The following is a 21,679-nucleotide window of genomic DNA, read 5'->3' as shown; positions in this document are numbered from 1 at the left end:
ACACGATTCCAGCTACCAGCGCTCTTCAGCATCTCCCTATCAATATTCTCTGAAGAGAGCTCCCCTAAGTCTGCATAAAGTTGCTGACGAAAGCCGTCCCACCATTTGCAAGAGAAAAAGGTGTGTTTAGCGTCGTCCGCCACTCCATTGCAGAACACACAATCAGGCGATCGAGCCTTCCCAATCCTGTGCAGGTAAGATTGAAAACCTTCATGGCCACTTAGAAGTTGGGTAAGGAAGTAATCAATCTCGCCGTGCGTTCGGTTCAGCGACGGGTCTAAATTGTCAATGAGCCGCGCAGTCCATATGCCCTTGGCTCATTTTGCCACTGGAGTCGACACTTTTTAAGGTTGCATTGACGTTCTTCACGGGCACCCACCTCTCTTAGGTTTTCACCCTTACGGCGGTAGATAGCTTTACGCTCCTTGGCAAGGAAGGCAACTGGGATCACTCCCGCGATCACCATCACCGCCGGTTCTGAGACAGTGCGATAAGCAGACGCCACTCACAAAGCTCCTCATCTCTGCACTTGTTCAAGGCGCTTACAATTCACCTCCTTTTCAAAGGCATCAACCCATACCTCCGCGCCACAGAGCAGCATCAACTGCGTTGCTCCCATAAGAAGACGTCTCCTTGTAAATTTAGGGCTCCCAACTCCAGCTACAGCACTGTCCGCTGCTGCTTTGATTTGCTCGAAGGAGCTCATCTTGGAGTCGAACATTGAACTAAGATATCTAACCGCTGTTTTTGACTCTATAGTCAACTCACCAATCGATATGGGACGCAGGGTCGGGTTTCTCTTTCTGGTCATGATGACAGGTTTTTCCAGCGCAAGACTGAAACCATGAGCAGTCATCCATCCGCTTACGAGTCGCATCAACAAATCAAGTTTACTTTGCGCCTGTTTAACAGTGCGTCCGGCAACAAGTGCCATAACGTCGTTTGCATAACCAACCAGGCACGACTCCTCGGATATATCGAGTCTCAGCAAACTATCGTAGGAAGCGTTCCAGAAGTCTGGCCCTAGGATGGATTCTTGTGATACTCCCGACGCGATTTCCATCCTGCTCTGAGCCTCTAGCGTCTCAAGTTTGGCCCTTGGCGAAACACCAGTTCGTAAACTTCCACCGGGATGCCATCAGGACCAATTGTTGTCTTCTTGTTTTTCATAGTGAGAATCGCTTTTTCGAGCTCTCTTATTGTAAAAAGAGGCAATCCCAACGCTTTCCGCGCTATTGACATCAACCCGTACTGGATGTCTGGAGAATAATGTCCGTACAATGCGGTCGGTTTGGTCGGTACTTAGTATGCAGGGCTACCGCAGAGCCCCAATTTTCCGGGTAACAAGTTTTTAATGAAAAGAAAACAAGTCAGGAAACCAGAAGCTCGATGCATCAGGTATGAAAGATTTTGTTTGCTTCTTCCGTGAGTATATTTCAGTGCAGAACTATCCAATTTGCACGTAGCCCATTATGTACATTGAGTATGTCAAACTACTCACTTTTGTGTGATATTGATATTTAGTTAAATTTACTTGATAAAGTCAATTTTGAACTATTGTAGCTTTGTTAATAAACTTAAGGGGGGTTTTACTCAATTTCCCTAAAAATATGGTAATATACTATTATTAACTTAATTTTAGCAGATATCGGTGTGGAGGGTATTTTGAGGCCTGGACACCATATAGAAGCAGCTTCATGATTTTTTTCAGATTTTTTGGTTGGGTATTTTCTGAGAATGGATCCACTAAAGAAATCATCACTTTCCACCCCTTCCACTCCCGACCTTTCTAACAAATGTCAGAACTAAGATCGGCTTCGAAAAGTATCAATCGAGACCTTTCATCTGATACCCAGCATGACTATAAAAGGTGAAAAAAGATTTACACCCCCCTTGCATATATGGGCCCCGCCCCTTAATCTCAACATATAAGGATATGACTTACTGCATGTCTGGGCGTTCATATTTCCCACCTTCTCACCAAATTTCGTATCAATCGATATAGCCGTTTCTGAGAAAAGTGCGTATGACAGACAGACGGACAGACAGACATTGAACCGATTTTAATAATGTTTTGTTTTGCAAACAAAACCTTAAAAAGACAAACTTTACTTTTTAATGCCGAATAGTGAGTTTTTTATTCCTTTTTTGTTTTTGTCTGAGGCAAAGACTCACTGAGGAAGAGGACACTGGTCCTCGAAAAACCGGTATATGAGGAATAAAAAACTCGCTATTCGGCGTTAAAAAAAAATTGTCTTTTTTTTTTCATTATAAAATAAGCCGAAAAAACGACACACACAATCGAAGAAATAACAAGCTTACAGCCAAGTCCCCACGGGTCCTCATTCCAGGTTTTGCCAGCCGCGAGCTTTGCTTTTATTTATCGTGCTGCAGAGTCTCCTTTTTGCTGATCAACACTGTGCCTTTGTGGCGCGTGCCTCCTCGTGGGCGTGCAAACGTTGTTCAAAACGGCGTAGCTTACGACACTCCCTCCGCAGGTCGGCCATTTCTGCCTTTCACCAGTACCTAGAAGGGGGCATGGAAGCCTCACACGCCGTCGTTATCATTAGAAGATATAGTGAAGAACGGTAGTTTACTTGAGTTTTTTCCAGTTGTTGAACGTTGGCAGATTTATTAGCCAAACCGCCGTCCAACCCTCAACTATTATATTTATTTCTTCTTTGTTGTTTTGAATAATTACGGCGAATAAACTGTCGGTAGTGTATATAATATTATAATTAAAACAAATATAACAAATTATTCGTGGAAATCAGGGATAATAACAAACGATATTTAAGTTTGTGAATCCTTTGTACTTTTTATTTTCGCAAAAAATAGAAAACAACAATGATTCGTTACAATTCACAATCAGAACTAAAATATCCTTTATCTACTTCTCCATTTTCATTCAGTTTTTTTATAAAAATATTTCGGATCAATTATTGGTTAGGTCTTCATTTCTAGAATTGATTTCGGAATGGTGTTTCAAGGCAAATTGTCAATTTAATTCTCCATACTGTCATGATGTGGTAGTCAAACTGGTAGAGAAATCTGTTCCTGCTAGTTTCACGATTGGATATAATATCTTCTCCTGGAAATGTTCAGTCTTCAATTCAATTAACGTTACGGTTAAAAATAGTGTCACTAAAAAGAAATCTTCTTCTAGCTACTTAACGAAAAACAATAGTAGACGCAGTTTCTTCCAATAATGCACCCGGTGGAGGACGAGTAGTTTCACATTTAAATAAAATCTGCCAGCACAACAACTTAAAAGTATTCAACGTAGACGAAATAAAAATCTAAACAAAAACTGATGATACAAATTCGTGAGGTAGAATCTACACTTAGGGAGTGACTAGATAATTTGAAATAATAAAACTAAACTTGTCCAAGCTTCTTGGTATCATAATGGTATCTTTAGAATTCAAATCATTTTTCAAAATGATTAATTGGAACGGATTTTCATTATGTATTATGTGATTGCTTTTAATGCTCGCTTCCCGGTTTTCCTTTCACACTTCAATAATTGTTTTTACAGTTTCTATAGCATTACAACCAATTTAATTCATTTAGACTAAACAAAATTTTCATTCGTACACTTAATTCAAATTTTAGGCAGTGTGTGGTGCAAAGTGTTATTGCTCAATACTATATGCCGATGTCATGAAATAGTTGGTCGCGAAGGACCTCACTTTCCTCCTCGATGCGTTGCGCTGCCACCGTGTTCATCATATTGAAGGCGAGGGCAAAAATGGTGCACCCAACGTAAACCCCCAAAGCTATCCACCAAAGTAGTTGCTCGTGAAGTTTCTGTTCAAAATTTTTCAAAACTAGAAGTCCAATGGTTAGACCAGCTAAGGCCCCGGTGAGATGTGCGACATAGGACACTGAGGGGCTGAGAGTTGATTCCGCGGCGTATCGCGCGTATATAGCGAAGCCAACATCACAGGATGCTTGGAAGGAAGAGAAAAATGTTACAAAGTTTGATAGATAATGCGGAATCCCAGAAACATAAGTGATTTGCAAAGAAAGATGAGGAGATTATGACCAGGGGTAAATAAAACATAAGTACATACCGACAATCAATATTGCAGCCAAGCGGAATATTCCGTAACGCATGCTGTTGTAGTTCAACATTACGTTGGCTAAGTGAGCGGCTAATAACGCATAAACGCCGCCACTGGCACCCACTAAACACACCTCCGGGTCAAACACACTAGTACCTGTAAAAAGTGCACAATTTATAAGGGTAGAAGAAACAAGGCAGAGCCAGCAAATTGGTGGAATTTTTTATTTCGAAAAAATCAATTAATTATAGCAAAAACCACAGCAACTTCAACTAAAATAAAGTGGATCAAACTAGCGAAACTAAATATGTCAAAAATGCGAAACTAAATACGTCAAAAATGTCAAATATATATATATATATATATGTCAAGCAGTGTACTGCAGGATAGACTGATGCGGAACATAGCTCCCTGAGGCCAACCTATCTTTGTCTAAGGATGAGTTGTCTCTCCTCTGGGACGGTGTGTGCCTTTTCAGGGGCCAAGCCTCTCGTCTACCAAGACCGTTAGTGAGTGGTGATAGCCACACCCTGTACGAGGTGACCCTACTATTAACAAAACGCTACGGATCTAGACTGGGGAGTCGAAAAACACCTCCCCCAATCCAGGGTGTCATGCGAACCGTGCCCATTGGATAGTTTGCAGTCGGGGGTAACTGACTGTATTCGAACGGAGCCTCACTGATACCTGGTCGCCTCAGTGAGTAAGTTAGATCTTACCGTGCTACGGGGGGCTATGGCACGGCGGACCTCTTAACCCCCATACTCGTGGGAATCAAATGAGTACTAAATTGGAAAAAAAAACAAAAACCAAAAAAGCGGGGCCCCGTACCGCACCAAAACTGGTTAATCAGGTGGAGGCACGTCTCCGAATTACTGAAAGCCAGGTGACTACACCCAAGAAGGGAGAAGTTGGGACGTCAAGCAGTGGATCCAAGGTGAGCATTGGTATATTGCATGGACTACAGCCAACGAACACCACTGCTCAAAGAGCAGGGACCAGCAAAAGCACGTCTGAGATAAACATAACAGACGTCAGGAAGGAGACAGGTCTCAGTGGCGCCGGGGTTAAATGGTACCTGCGCTATCTGAAGGAAGGCCTGAAACCAGAAGAGGCCCTTAAGAAGGCTCAGGACAGACCTAAGCCATCTCTACCGGAGCCGAGAAAGCGGGGAGCAGCAGAGATCAGCCCGCATGAAGGGAATGCCCCCAAAAAACCCAGACCTAAACCCACGGGAGGAGAAAACCCGGGCAGGTCAGGAGTGAAGGCAGGACCCAGGAAGCCCGGCATTAGCTATGCTAGTGCGGTCAAGGGCATTCGGCTGGCCATACTGCCAAAAAGGTTTCCCGAGTAAATACTCACTCGGGAGGAACAGGAAACCATTGAAGAACTGGTCGTCAAGCAGATGATCAAGGGATGGACGTCGAAACTGGTGTTCACCGGGATACGCTTTCGACCAGGCCTTATACTGGTGGACTGCGCGACGGAAGGTACCGCAGAATGGGTCAGAACCATAATTCCTAGATTGCCAGGCTGGGAAGGGGTGGAACTGTCAACATGTGCTGGAGATGATATACCAGGAGCCCACATGGTGACAGTTTTTCTCCCAAAGGCCGCGGCAATAGTAACAGAAGACCTCATGAGACTCCTAATTGCTCAGAACGAGGATCTCCATACTCGACTATGGAGAGTCTTCAGAAGCAAGGTGGAGAGAAAGGGTAAACTCCTCACGATCGGGGTAGATGACCGATCACTAGAGGCAATTAAACGTCAGAGTTGTCATATCAACTATCGATTTGGCAACATACCCGTGCATGTGCACAAGGAAAAGCCAAGGAAAGAAACCTCGGAGGAGGCATCGGGTGGAAAACTTACCGAGGTCCCTGAAGAAGTCGCGGAAGCCATAGAGGCGGAAAGAACGGGATCAATCAGGGAAATAGACCTGCTGCCCAGTGAAGAGCAGAAGCTGGACGACCTAGACCTAGGACTGCTAGGGCTCGGGGTGGACAGCGACGCGCAGGAAAGCGCCATGTCGGAGGAGGAGGGTGACACTCCGACAGTGGAGAAGAGCTCCAAACAATAACGGAGCCAATGGCCAGCACTAGGATAGCCCAGATAAACCTCCACCATGCGAGAGCTGCATCTGCAGTGATTGCAAGGGCAAATTCCAAGGAGAACATTGGAATAGTGCTGGCTCAGGAGCCCTGGGTGTACCGGGGGCAGATTCGCGGTCTACAAGGAGGAGACATGCAGGTAATTTGGGACTCGTCTTGTGAAAAACCAAGAGCTTGCATAATTCTCAAACGTAATCTAAAATACATATGTCTTTCAGAGTTCTTAACCGGGGACCTTGTGGCTATCCAAATCTCATTGGAAGCCGGGAGGAGCACTCGAAAGGTAGTGGTAGCATCGGGATACTTCCCAGGAAACGAGAGCCGGGCTCCACCGGAACAAGTCGCAAAGCTGACGGAGTATTGCGAGGAGAGGGCGTTACCACTTCTTCTCGGCTGCGATGCCAACGCCCACCACGTAGTGTGGGGAAGCAGTGACACTAATCGTAGAGGTGAGTACCTTCTCGAATTTATTCTTAGTAATAAGTTAGAAACGTAGGGAACACTCCAACATTTGTGACCAGCACCAGACAAGAGGTACTAGATATAACTCTAGGAAATACCCTAATGAACGGGATGGTCAGGAATTGGAGGGTGTCGGATGAGCCCTCAATGTCTGATCACAGGATAATCAGATTCGACATTGAGGGTAACTCCGAAATAAAAAGAATAATAAGGAATCCCAAAAGAACGGATTGGGAATGCACAATGCACCTGAGCAACAACATTGCCCACCTTCAAGGGAGCGGGGACATCAGGAGCGAATTAGAATTAGAAACGGTGGTGAAAGACCTCAACACAATCGTCATTGACGCATATGAGGCCAGCTGTCCGGCCAAGACAGTCAAGTCATCAAGGGATGTACCATGGTGGAACAGAAACTTAGCCAGAATGAGAACGGAGGTACGAAAACTCTTTAACCGGGCAAAACGAACCGGGGACTGGCGGAGGTATAAAAATGCACTGACTGCGTATAGCAACGCCATCAGGGAAGCGAAACGGAACAGCTTTAGGGAATTCTGTGAAGGGATTGAACAGATCACAGAAGCAACTAGGCTGTACAAGGCTGTAGCCAAAGACGGGAGAATATCCTCTGTCTGCTTGAAAAAGGAAGATGGGACATTCACCGAGAATGAGGAGGACAGGGTACACCTGCTTCTCAGAACTCATTTCCCGGGGTCCTACCCCTCGGCGGCAGGCGACAATAATCTGCCTGACACCCCAACAACGAATAAAAGGGGAAGGAAAGAGAGCTGGAAACTAGCAAAAGAGGTATGCTCAGAAGCTAGGCTAAGATGGGCAGTGGGAACCTTTCAACCAATGAAATCTCCCGGAGCAGATGGCATTTTCCCTGCACTTATCCAGAGGGGCCTAGGAATTATCCTAGAGTCTCTTCTGAGGGTGGTAAGGGGGAGCATAGCACTGGGTTACATACCAAGGGCATGGAAACGGGCAAAAGTGGTCTTTATTCCGAAGGCGGGTAAAAAGGATCCTTTTCACCCTAAATCTTTCAGACCAATCTGCCTAACATCGTTCGTACTCAAAACGGTGGAGAAGGTCATAGACAACTATATTAGAACTAACGTTCTAAAGCGTAATCCCTTACATCACTGTCAACACGCTTACCGGGCAGGAAGGTCAACTGAAACTGCTCTGTATCAGCTGACAGAGGTACTACGGGACGCCATTGAAACAAAAGAAATTGCACTGTGCGCGTTTTTGGATATCGAAGGAGCATTCGACAACACATCGCACACAGAGATACCGGATGCCCTGAGCCGCAAAGGAGTGGGAAACACCCTGGCACTCTGGATGGGCAAAATGCTAGAAAGCAGACAAATAGAGGTACAAACAGGTACAAATTCTATTATCATGAACACCACTCAAGGCTGTCCACAGGGCGGAGTACTATCGCCGCTGATGTGGAGTATGGTAGTGGATGAACTCCTGGACGTGTTAACTAATACTGGAATACAAGTCCAGGGCTACGCGGACGACATTGTTCTAATCTGTAGGGGCAAATATGAAGATACCCTATGTGATAGAATCCAAACTGGATTAAGGGTTACTAGTGCCTGGTGCAGGAAGGTGGGACTGCGGATCAACCCAACCAAAACCACCATAGTACCATTCACTAGGAGGCGTAAACTGGATCACCTGAAAGCCATAACATTACATGATATGGAGGTGAAACGAGAAACAGAGGTCAAATACTTGGGAATCACGCTAGACCAAAAATTACTCTGGAAGACACATGTCGGAAACACTTGTCGGAAAGCCACGAGGGCTCTGATGACTTGCAGATCCATAGCAGGAAAAAAATGGGGTTGTAGCCCGAAGATACTACTTTGGATATATACTGCAATAGTAAGACCAATGATTACCTATGGAGCGGTAATCTGGGCAGAAAGAACCCAACTCAGCACACAAGCCAGGGAATTACATAAGCTCCAAAGGCTGGCTTGCGTGTGTATCAGTGGGGCAATGAGGACATGCCCAACGGCATCCCTGGAGGTCCTTCTGGGATTAACCCCTCTCCATCTGCACATACAGATGCAGGCAAGGAGATCAATATTCAGGATGGCCGGTAGCATGAGTGAGGCGGGGAGCTGCCTAAATCGAAGGAAGATTGATATCCTTTCTAGGCAGTATCCCGAATTACTGATACCGAGGGACAACATGACAACGAGGTTTCACTTCGATAAGAAGTTTGAAACACGTTGGAGTAACAAGACAAACTGGGAAAGCGTGGCTGTGACATACGGCTTAAACCAGCAACTGATTACTTGGTACACTGACGGATCCCTCACAGCAGAGGGAGCGGGTGCCGGTGTCATTGGTCCAACGAAAATGTACTTTGAGCCAATGGGCAGGTACACTAGCATATTCCAGGCGGAAATTTACGCCATAGACAAATGTACCTCCTTTAATCTACAAAGGAACTACAGGGGGCAGAACATAGCTATTCTCACCGATAGCCAAGCAGCGATCAAGGCACTTAGGTCCAACCAGGTGAACTCTAAACTGGTATGGGAATGCCTTGAGAGACTGAATACACTCGGCTCGTCCAACAAGGTCTGGATACTTTGGGTTCCAGGCCATGCTGGGCTGGAAGGCAATGAGGCAGCGGATGAACTAGCCAAGAAGGGAGAAGGGATGCCTTTATACGGGCCAGAACCCTTCTGTGGAATCGGAAACGGTTTCATGGCTATGAATCTAAGAAACGAAGAAAAACGGTTGAGGGAACTATATTGGGCGGGCCTACCAGGGATGGAGCAGTCCAAGGTGCTTATTGGGGGATACGAACCCATGCGTACAAAGGATTGCTTAAACTTCACCAAAAAGAACCTCCGAATCATAGTGGGAATTCTCACTGGTCATTGTCGGCTGAATTACCACCTAGGGAAGCTAGGGATATCTACGGACACTGCCTGCAGGTTCTGTGAGGAGGAGGACGAAACCTCTATGCACGTCCTGGGACAGTGTCCAGCACTTGTGCAAAGTAGGTCGATACATCTGGGAGAACACTTAATACCAGATGCAAAGCTGAAACTTCTGGAAGTGGGGAACATACTAAAGTTCCTAACGGTTACTGGCCTGCTTGAGATACTATGATCAACAGGTACACTATAACCAGTAAAAGGGGCACAATAGTTCTTCAAGGACGCGGTGCGACTTTCCCTTAACAAAATAATAATATGTCAAACAATACGCAACAATCAGAAAAGGAAAATAAGACGTATTTTAAGAGATAACGCAGAACTCCGCCAAAAGGCCGACCCAAGCCCTTTTGAGAAAGATGAAGTGAATAATCACTATAGTAATATACAATTAGGCGCATCTCATATAATGACACCCCTTCGAGCTGAAACTTATCTACGCTGCTTACAAAGACGGAATTTACGACTACGACCTCAGTTTATGGAATTTTTAAAATATCTACACGCTCGAACATTCTGAGCAAAGTACGATTGTGAGACTGTGAAGAACACTCCTCTCCCTTCAGTAACACCATACTTATATACCGTAGTACGCCTACTGCTTCCCTTTTACGAAAACTACTTGAGGTGGGTGTGGTACCATTGATATTCACATATGTATCTACATTCAGTGAAAAATTTTATAAAAACTCATACTACATTTTGTGCCGTTTCCGGATAAATTGCGTTTGACAACCAAAAAAAGGAACACAATTGCAGATCTCCAACCAGGAGTATCCTTCGTGAATTTAAGAGGAAGGATGAAGGCATGCAAGGTAAGTTAACAATTCTTCGGGGATCCCTAAAAGGTCTCTAGTTGTAGGGTGCGGGATCTTCTATCCTTCGTAAACACTATGACTGGCACTGAAGATCTAAGCTGACTAGATTCTACTCCCCTCGCCCATCCCACATAGGGCACAGTCTTAGGAGTTTGCAACATGAAAATGGTGGACCACAACGCTATTTGGACACCTTAGAGCGGCCACTAATACGTACCTACCTACCAAGGATTCGGAAACGGGAGGCTTTTTGAAATGGAATTGAACAAACCAGAAAACAGATATACCAGCAAATTGTGTAATTTCAAAAAAGAGTATCGATACATCAACCAAAACATTCCGGATTTTAAAAAAGGAGCCTGGAATCATTCTATAACATTAAGGCATTTTAGGAGTAAAACACTAAGGCACTAAATGCAAAAACGAAATATGAGCCGCAGAAAAAAAATACACCTAAATAAAATGGACAAAAGCAGAGAACATATCGGCAGTAGCTTTATTACCCGCAGGAGCAAAAGAAGTAATTGAAAGTCAGTAACAGTAAGAAAAAATAAAGAACTCTTAGGTAGGAGATGACTCAGAATATCAAGAACTAGATAAAGTCACCATGTGGGAAGATTGGTAGCATTCGGAGAGCAGCAATTCGACATTAGCAACCAAGAACAATGCTATTATCATCTGACCTGCGGATTCAGCAGCAAATTTGCCAGAAGTAGGCACTTAACCGTTCAAGCAAGTGACACTGATATAGAACCAAGCATTGTAAGGTAGCTTGAGACTTGCTTTCGTGCAATTAATGATGCCATTTTGTCCACGGCTCAGCTGCTTGAATAGGACCCTACAAGACAAGATTTAAGACAATTTCCAGCCCAACGCACTCGGAGAAGGTACTAGACCAGCTCTTCTTCGCAATTGGACTTTATGGTACCACATGTCCATACTGCTATTCTATCAATCCGTTATCCGCTTCCACGATTCCAGTCAGCCAGATCTTGCGATGTCCTTTTGGACATGGCCGACTGGCAGCTCAATCATCAAAATTCTGGGTTAAAATCCCAGTTGTCGTGGCGTGTGTTTGTTTCGCTGCTGTGAGCTTATGACTTGCACAGCATGTATGATGATAATAATCTGAAGCACAGTTTTATTGAAAAATAACGTACAATAAGTAACAATATCAGCAAAGCGACTATGCGGAGGCCCTATACTCCACTAAGAAGTAAACAAGAAACACTAAGATTATTCAACGATAACTATTTCATATAAACAGCCGATGTTTAACTTTCGTGACCGAAAAGCGCTGAAAACAACACGCAAGCGAAAGCAATCGACCCTTAGACGCTAATCTCTTTCGGGGGCCGAGTCTTATTACCTACATCCAAAAGACAACTCATAAATCTACTGCTGATTGCAATGTGATCTATCTAATTGCTCGTACGTTGCCAATTAACTAAAACCCTTATAAAAAGCTTCGTACTCGAATTATGTGCTACCAATTACGGGGCGGTAGAAGCTACAAAAATCCACAAACCTCCTACCATTATGGTTACGATCTCGAAGATCGTATTTCCCCCTAAACATAAATAAATAAGTATAGTTCAGCCACTCTTATAAGGTGTATGTTATGTCAGAACAAGGTGTTGCAAACCCACCGTGCCATTCAGATCACCCATCACCATCAAAGTGTCACTTTTAGGAAACATCTCCTGGGCTACATCCAATTTCTCATAAAAGGCCTCCTTCTCTTCGGAATTTGAAATCTTCGTTGCTGCGTAACATCGCGTAATATTGTGACTGGAATCTTGCAGTCAGTATCCAGTATAGTGGCAGTATGGTGACCGCCATAGGCATTAATCAGGTTCGCGCTTGCTTCAGTCAGGTTTTCTAGAGTGTAATAGCATGGTACCGTAAGAGCTTCCCCTTGCGAAGTGCTTTCCAGAATTCCACTATCTAACCTCATTCAACGCTAAAAGGGCTGACGATTAGTAGGCCACTACAGCAATGAAAACGGTCGACTGATTCCCAGCATCGAAGCTTGTACGAAAAGAATGCACAGGGAAGTGCGTTGCGATCACCGTTAATTTCCTATGACATATGAAGATAACTGATAAATCTACAGGTTTAAGTTGGATAGTTAATCTAACTGTCAAAGCTGCGATGATGTCCCGGAAAGCCAGGATTACATTTCTGTTCGCTACAAGGTCTTATATGTCCGCTGAATTAACTCCTTTCGGGTACGCTCTCCATAAGCTGAGAAATGAAGAGGGTGCTGGGGAAAATCCTTAATTTTGGAATATAGTATAATAAATGAAAAAGAAACGGTTATACATTCTCATTACAATTCTCAAAACTGACTACATATTTGTGAGAAAAAAATTCCCGCCACGAGCAACGGCAAACGATTCTGTGGTTCGTAGTCAACATGGTAAATATGGAATGTTGACTTGGTAGTAGCCAAGGTCTGGATAGTTCTCAAATTATCCACATCTGGGCTAGTAATAAGTCTACAACAATGGTTCCAATGGTGAAAAATTATTTGATACTGGGCGATTTTGGTATTTTGCCTCATCTCCTGACACAATTATTCCAAAAGGAAACCATTCATATGAGGATCAAAGCTTTTTGGTCATAGTCAACGAACCAAGACTATATTTTGGGCTGTACTTCCTTATAACTCATCTAACTAAAAGCAAAATAAAATTTTATCTAAAGTAGATTATATCTGTGTTTCGTGCAAAAGATTCAATTCGGTTTGTATGCCCGATTTTGATTGGCAATATAAAGCAAGGCCAAACTAAAATTCTCATCGCGTTCTGTAAACTATGTACATATACAGAACTGGCATGCATCTATTAACTAAAAAACACCTTTGCAGGTTTTTTCAACCAAAAAGTCTTTCTACACATTCATAAAAAGTCACCACTTACCCAGCGAACCGGCCAAAACACCAGCAAAATACACACATGCGATTCGCGATGATCCGTGAACCATTTCAAGTGGCAGCCCAACCAGCAGTTGGACTGCTAAATTGAACCCTAAATGGAACCAGCCGGCATGAAGGACCACGTAGAATAGGAACCGCCAAAGTTCATGCCGCTTATCAGGTCGATAGATAAACAAGGAGCCGATAGGCACCGGTCCCGCAGGCTCCGCTTGACCGGAAGTAAGTGTGTGATACGTGAAGAACCCCAACTGTAATGAAATGAACAAACGCGCAATCAGAGCTAACAATGCATTCAAAAGAGTCACTGAAAACGAAATAAAACGGAAACCAATCTGAAATGCACTATTCGGGAGTTGTCGAAACTATTAATCGTTGCGTGGGACGAGGTAGAGGAACATGTGATACCTGTGAGTTTGCGGTCTAAAGGGGGTTGTTATCAGAAATCAGAGAACGAAGTAAAAGGTAGTACTTCCATCTTCCCATGGTGAATTACAAGTTGCTCCGAGAAAAGAATTTCATTTCTTTCAAATGACGATCAAACGAATTTCGCTCTACTGAAACTGCTGCACTAGCAACCTTGTCGACATCCTGCTCTCAGCCTTTCGCCACAATCAATTCCAATCAAAAGATATTTGTAAAAGGAACCTTCCTCCTTCAATTCTCTGTGCAATTACCACTTTACGACCGTCCACTTGCAACGTTCTCTCCTACAGGTTCGGGACGGTCAACTGCATAGCGTATCGGACACGATGCATTTCATTCATGAAATGTAGTTGCTACGCGCTATCGGCTGTCGAGTGCAAATATAATTTATAGCTGTTCACTGCAGCCGCAGCGGACACTACTCGCTCTTTGAAATTCACCTGACGCAATGGCTGGAGCCGCCAGGCATCCTGTTACGTCAACTTCCGTTTTCCATTTCACTTGCTTCCACTTTTTTATCCTAAATAACTTTTCCGTCTGCATTCCCATTGCTGGCAGCGCTGGAAGAACGTTTTCATTTGGAAAAGGGGCGCATTGCTTTTATTGGATTGAGTGGAAATTGTCTTATGTTTATATACGAGTAGCGGAAGGGTTTGCTTTACATATGTAAAGGTAAACAAATAGATTGGATCCATGATAAGGAAGTTTTTTAACAAAATTCAAAATTTTACGAAATTCCTTGGTAAAGTTGTTGGAGAGTTTCCTAATTTAATTCAATCTGAATGCTGCTGCATATTGCATATGTGGATCATCAGATACAGACAAAAACAGAGATGAAAGACTTGCTACTTTCTCAACAAGTAGTTCCTAAATATTTGATTGTATCTGATTAGTTGATTTTTATCCCTTAAGGAGGTCATCCCGTGTGTGGGATCAGTGGAATCGTTTTTTTACATCAATTGTATCTAGACATTTGGGTAAAATGATTTTCGATATTCCGAGTCGTGCGGAAATTACAGTGTTAGACAAGTAAAGCGTCGTATGTCAGGTTTATGTCGAACGCCATTATAAAGCCCGGATTTACCAGTCCGAACGACGTTCGAATGATTTCGCTAATAGAGCGGGAATTGAAGCCAAGGCTTTACATGTGCTTTTCCATGAAACCAAAGGTCTAGAGACTAGGCCAGCTCTGGTTTGTTCGAAATTGTATGTTGAAAATCGGGTGCCATTATAGCCGGAAATCTAACAAAATCTATCCAACGGAATCTTTGAAATTTTCACGACCTATTCAGAATATATTTCTACGCTTCGCAAACTAGGATAATTGCGATTCACCAGTATGGTGCAAAATTCGCGTTTGTATCTTCATTCAAAAAAAGCAAAATGAACGCCTTCACAAGGAATAAACCACATAAAAAGGCTTATTTTCACATATGCTTTCGAACAGTGCGATTTCCAACAAACTTGGTAGAATCAAGCTCTATAGTATAGTCTACATTGCTGCTAGGATAAACATAAGGAGGGTTCTGCAGCCAATTACTGAAAATTATAGTAATATACTATTATGAACTTGATTTGAAAGGATATCGACATGGAAGGTATTTCGGAGCCTAGCCAAAATATAGTGGCAGCCTCTTGATTTTTTCAAATTTTTCAGTCAAATAGTTTCTCAGAATGGCCCCATTAAATAAATGATCACTTTCGAACCCCCGAACTCCCCGCGTTTCCAACAAATGTCAAAACTAAGACCAACTTTGGAAACCGAGACCTTTCATTTGATACCCCACATGACTATATTTGGTGAAAAAAAATTTAATTTACACCCTACTTTTGCATGTATGGGGACCTCCCTTTAAATTCAACGTAAAAGGATGTAACTTACTGTATGCGTGAGCGTTTACAGATCCCACCTTTCCACAAAATTTGTTGTCAATCGCTGCCAGCCTCCAAGAAAAATCCGTGTGACGGACGGACGGACAAACAGACAGACAGACGGACAGGCAGCAAAATCGACAGACACAAAACCTTAAAAAGAAAGCCCTTAAAAAATTTGTATCATCTCAAATGTTATTTCATAATTTCCGTAATTTTGTAAAAAATTATACCTCCAAATTTCATAAGGATCGGTTCATAAACTTCTGAGTTAGAATTCCGGCTAATGTGAAAAACGTCATTTTGTGAAAAACACATTTGAACAGTCGCGGTTTCGGATAGGAAGACTTGTGTAACTCGTAATTTCAAGCAAAATACAATTACAACAAAACCAAATGCACTCGTAGAAAGGACTGATGCTGGACTGATGCAGTATTTATAAATACGCTATTTACATTGCGCTACAAGATTATGTAAGGACTAAATCCTGGAATCTCGAGCCTAAGCCTGTACCCGATAAGCCCTCAGATCCATAAAATCTGAAGAAACGCGAATTTCGATTTGAAATTTTCGCAGTATATTCTTGGATAGCTACCTTGGATACCTACGTAATAAAAAAAATGATTCTGAAAACCTCCTAATGTGATTTCCCCCTTAAAAAGAGTTGGAAGGTTTAAGAATCAGAAAAATAATTTTTCCCAGATTGCTGGATCTAAAAAAGTAGTGATCGGAACTCACTTAATTTTGTATCGTTCTATTCAGAAAAAGTCCCTGAAAAATTCAGTATCATCATCAACGTCGCAATAATCGATATCCGGTCCAGGCCTGCTTTTGTAAGGAATTCCAGACACCCTGGTTTTGCGCCGAGGTCCAGCAATTCGATATCCCTAAAAGCTGTCTGACGTCCTAACCAACGACATCGCTCCATCTCAGGCAGGGTCTGCCTCGTCTTCTTCATTAAATATAAATAGTGTAAGTAATACTTTAGAACAACATATGTAGTTTATATTATGACAGCGATCTATGTATAAGATTAGATTATTTATTATCCCCGTCCGCCAAAAACTTAAGTTCTTAATTTAATTATGAATCGGTAGAGTTGCATTTGGATGGTTGATACCTCATCTACATCCTGTTTTTTACAAAAATTATTACAAAAATAGCAGTAGGCAAAACTGAAAGGGTTAACTAAATACCAAGTGTTACAGTTAAGGATATTTAGATTGGTGTGGTTAAAAGTTTTCAGATCGACTAGTATTTATAAGTTATCATGGATTGCTGAATCAATGTTGTATATGGTGTAGAAGATTTGCCGTTGCCCTTGGGTGGCGAGGATCAGTCCTTCAACTGGGTTCCGTAATAAGCGATGATGTCTCTTTTGTCTTCTCGATTTGCTCTTCCTTGTCGGTATCGAACAAAGAGTGCGCCGGTGCTTCAGGGAGTGATATTGATAAAGGAACTCGTTTTGTGATGTTTTCTTTTAATTTCATTCCAACACGAACTATTCCGTCTCTAGCGAGTGGCCCCCTCATTGTTGGAAAGTTTTTACCCTTTACTATAACTAATTGACGGACTACCTTGTTAGGTTGGATCTTTAGCCACTTGGTGCTATACTGTAAATGGGACAGGTATTGACTATGCCAACTCATCCAGAAAGGGATAGCCATTAGAGAGTGACTAGTGGAGAAATGTCCTGGAGTCATAACTTCTTCATCATTAATGTCGTTGCTGATCGGTGTTAATGGACGACTGTTGGGGTTAGCTTCAATTTGGACTAATAATGTATATAATTCCTCTACATTGAGTAGACTGGTGCCAATTGATTTCTCAATATGCAATTAAACGAATTTAACGCCAGCTTCCCATAGACCTCCGAAAGAGGACTTATCAAATTGGTCCTTTAATTCTCGACTTGCTCCGATGAAATTGATTAACAATCGCTAAATAGGTTACAGCAGGTTTTGCAACAAACCGTTTCATTGCAGTAATACTTGGCTTGGTAGTCAGAGCGCTGGTGGTCTCCAAAGAGGGCAATGCACGGCTTCGTTGTTTTTATCCCACGGCCAGAGGACTATTTGATGAGTATTGGTCCTGCAAAGTCTAGTCCAGTATTGGTGAAAACCTTAGATGGAGTCACTTGGATCTTTGGCAGATTGCCCTTGAATTGTTTTGTGTTTAAGAGGCTATTTTGAAGCAGGTGTATGCACGAATTCACTAACTTTTGCAGTTGAGGAATCCCGCATTCGGACCTACGGCCGCTATCATAATTTGACTTCTTCCATGTATTTGTTTTACGGTGGAATTCCCTTACGATCAGCTCTGCCAATTTACATTTTGGGCTTATGATGATAGGATGTTTTGACATTTCTGCATATTCGAGTCTTCCACCTACCCTGAGAATTCTTTGGGAATCAGGAACAGGGACTTAATGTTAGCAGGGTTGTCGTAACATTTTTGTGCGCGCGCAGTTTTTGTATGTGTATATCTAAATAAAATCCCTAACGTGACAGGCGAACGCAAATAATATTGGCTATTTGCAGCTCATGGCTACATGTGACTCCAGAATGCCAGTCATGATGCCGCATACGCAGACAATATACGATGACAGGAGGATTCGAATGTAGCTTGAAAAACGTGCTAATATCGAACTAGGTGTTTTTGTTGTAAGATTCATTTTTACTTCGGATAAACATACTGCACCCATTCTAGTGATATCAACTGAGGTTACATAAACTAATGTTACAAAGTTCAACCACTCTGGTCCATGTCACCAGATATTGGGATCAATCAGGCATTAGCCGCAAGTGAAACTCAGTCAGCCGGATTGTTTTTAGATTCCAAGGGCCACCAATGGCTTGGATTGCTGTGAGAATGACACTAACTCTATCGACAACATACGTCTTACATTTAATAAGATGATGGTCAAGCCGGCCTAATACTGCTGAAGAATTCATCCAGAACACCTTCTTAACATCTGGTCCTAAGCTTCTTGTTTCTAAGGTTTGTTTCATTAATCTACTCAATAATTCTGATCCGCAGAATTGTAATTTTGGTATAGTTTAGTTTGTAACTTTAAAGGACTGACCCTTGGCTTTGATGTCAATCTTCTCTTTGTAGACATAATTTTTGCAGCATTAACGGTGTCATCAAGCTATCGAGCTGAATCGAATGCTATCGGATGAAGCGCAATCCTCACGATCACCGGCTATTACGATTTTGTGTAGACACCACGGTGGCAGTGTTGCAAAGAGAGCGTTTTGAATGGAGTGAATTTTCAGATGAAGTTTGTTGAGAAGCGTTAAAAACTACCCTAACCTTCGTTTTCGAACTACGTTCTTTCATGGTCGCATGATGCGGAAAATTCTTACATATTCCCCAGCTCCAATTATTCTTTTAAGAAGGCATTATATTGGGTTTTCAATTCGGGTTTCAGTTCAAACTTCTTTTCCACCTTCTGCCACCTCATGATAGCGAGTTGGGCAGATGATGTTAGTCTCTCAGCGGAAGCTTTAAAAGAAAAGCGAATTATGTATATGCCATTTGATGAGTTCCGACCCGTAGTTTGAGCGTAATGAGCTTCGCATGCTTCCTGTTCGGGTGTGAGACGAGGCTCTGAAGTTATTTCTTCCATTTCCCAAAATCATTGCAGACATTCACTTAAAACTGAACCTGGCCCTCGTTGTACCCATTATAATCCTACCAAACTTGATGTTCTGAGTGATCAAATCACTGCCGGGAATGATTCTTAAGCAAGGCAAGATAATTTCTTCATATGCATCTGCTCCCCAGTTGGCGTCAGTAGGTCTGCAATCTTCATTTGTAAATTGTTGGTAACCTCATACTGTGATAATTCAGCAGATATTTGGCCTATAACAAGCAGATTAAAATGCAGTTTCTGCTGTGCTCCTTTTTCCCTGCTGTTACTGATTGAGGTGGGTGAACAGCAGACTCGATGATAAAGGATCGCTAGGAACCTTGGTCTATGAATCCTCGGAATGGAACAAATCTTCCAAAAGTGTTCTTCACATAAATGGTGGCAGTTGCCAAAATAACTGATGTACTCGGAGTCGACTAACATTGGCTTATCTTCAGCGCAGTTGGAGGGGTTGCCTGCGCCTGTAATAGTTTCGCAATCTTGTCCGGCTTTGCGGGCTTGTCCAAATGTAACAGACTATTACGTTTGGCGTTGCATATTCTACAGTGTAGATGCTGGGCACGGGTTTAGTGCATGTTTCGCTAAGTAATAAAAACAGTGTGTTCACTCACCATATTTCTTCGCGCGTCGATATTCAAGTTCTTGAATTTTCGCATTGGAAAATCTTGTGAATTTGTTAATAAAGTTGTTCGTAACTTCCACACAAAGTGTCATTGTCCAACTTCTACTGTAACAGATACAGAAAGGCAATATCAAACTGTTCAAGGCGTTGGTTGTATTGAGTATATTTTTCATGCAATTGAGATCATTCGAGCGGATAGACTTAATGTCCCAGAACGACTTCAAAAATGCGTTTGCCATTACGTGCTTGTTATCAAACCCCTCGCATATAAACTTCGATGCGCCTTCTGTGATGTAAAGATGCTTCACACTTTGCACTGCTTTGCCGTTAATAGACGATCGCAAATACTACATCTTTTCAACAGGACTTAGTCGGGGATTTTCATGAACCATGTGAATAGATCAGGGAATGCTGGCCAATCCGTTCCAAGTGATTTACGGGTTCAGGCTTCTAAATAGTTGCAATTAAAAGCTCCCGCAGACGTTTCTTCTGACCGATGAATGCAGAGGTGAGCCTTGAATTTCGTCATTAGCTCCTCAAATACTAGTTCTGCTGCTTCGCCTTAAATGAGGTGCTCTGCCCAAGCTGCGACACCTCGCCAATGGCTTGTGTAACGATGCCTCGTACTTAAACTCGAAATACTCTTGGCTGTATCGAATTTTGGGATCCTTTTTATGGTTTCTTGCTTCCTCCAAATTCAACCGCTGCACCTCATTCGTGTTTGTCGATTTCGGCATGGTGATATGGGGTTGAAATTGTAGTCAAATTAGAAATGCTGGAATTGTGGCCCCGACTCGACGGACCACATACAGATACTTGTTTTGGATTTGTTTTACCAATAATCCTAAAATCAGCGGTTTTGTTGTTTGTCCAATAACCCTTATTAATTAATTAATTATGAGTACAAAAATAGTCGTAATTACTCAATTTTCAATTCGAAAAACTGTACTTTCACTATTATCTTTATTTTTCACGTAATAATTATAGGGTCAAAACGAATAATTGAATACCTTCGAATGACGCCCGACTCACAGATCCTTGGTATGAAGCGCCAGCACATCTACCAGCGCAAAGGAGGCCCAAGAAAAGTGGATGCTGATGAAAAAGAGCGATATAAATTAATGTCTCTTTTGGGAAAATGAGTCGTAACATAGCCGGATTCCCTTACTATGTGCTGTGCAATGGTTAGCGAATACAAGAGACTTTTCCCGGAAAACAATGTCAAAGAGATCCTGAAGATCGAAGACAAATGGAACTGTGTTGTGAAATTGCATTCAGGTTATTCTTCTTGCAAAAAAGATTATGGCCCACCAGTGGAGAGACAGGATGACGGGGGATTACCTTCTTCTCTTCTCCCGTTGATTAAGGAATTCCCTGAGTTGAAGGCTCCCAAAGGCGGAATAGTGGGAGGGCTTACCCGAAGTAATATGTCAAACCATTGCCGGCTACGACGGGAGGTAACAACCTGTGGATAATCACAACAACATTAAGCTGTTGCGGAAATCTAGCATTCATTGTGTAAATACATTCACCTACCTTGCCTTTTTAAAAAAGCATTATAGGCTGCCGTACGGAAAATCGCGGTTGAAATCTCACTAGTACCTAAGTCAAATCAGGGTCACAACCTCGGGCAAGCGCAATGCTAAGCACATTGCCGCCTATAGGGTACTATAATGCTGTAGTGTACCGTTACGGTCTTGAATTAAGTACTCTAACACACTTTAAGGCCC

The 21,679-nt window shown here is 42.6% G+C and overlaps 1 protein-coding gene across 4 annotated transcripts in view; it reads right to left on the bottom strand.

Annotated features, from left to right (window-relative positions):
- Positions 1-2,818: 2,818 nt before the first annotated feature.
- The window catches only part of LOC119649061 (protein rhomboid), a 429,203-nt gene continuing 410,342 nt past the window's right edge, over positions 2,819-21,679 (bottom strand). For all 4 annotated transcript variants that reach the window (XM_038051045.1, XM_038051047.1, XM_038051046.1 and 1 more), the window contains 3 exons: positions 13,361-13,625; positions 4,077-4,223; positions 2,819-3,953 (listed from right to left, as the gene is read on the bottom strand). In XM_038051045.1, the coding sequence (XP_037906973.1) occupies positions 3,649-3,953; positions 4,077-4,223; positions 13,361-13,625 (717 nt within the window). In that variant the 3' untranslated portion in view covers positions 2,819-3,648. The remainder of the gene's footprint in view (positions 3,954-4,076; positions 4,224-13,360; positions 13,626-21,679) is intronic.

Source organism: Hermetia illucens, chromosome 2 (assembly GCF_905115235.1).
Source record: "Hermetia illucens chromosome 2, iHerIll2.2.curated.20191125, whole genome shotgun sequence".
Classification (NCBI taxonomy): domain Eukaryota; kingdom Metazoa; phylum Arthropoda; class Insecta; order Diptera; family Stratiomyidae; genus Hermetia; species Hermetia illucens.
This window is presented reverse-complemented; position numbering and strand designations above follow the sequence as displayed.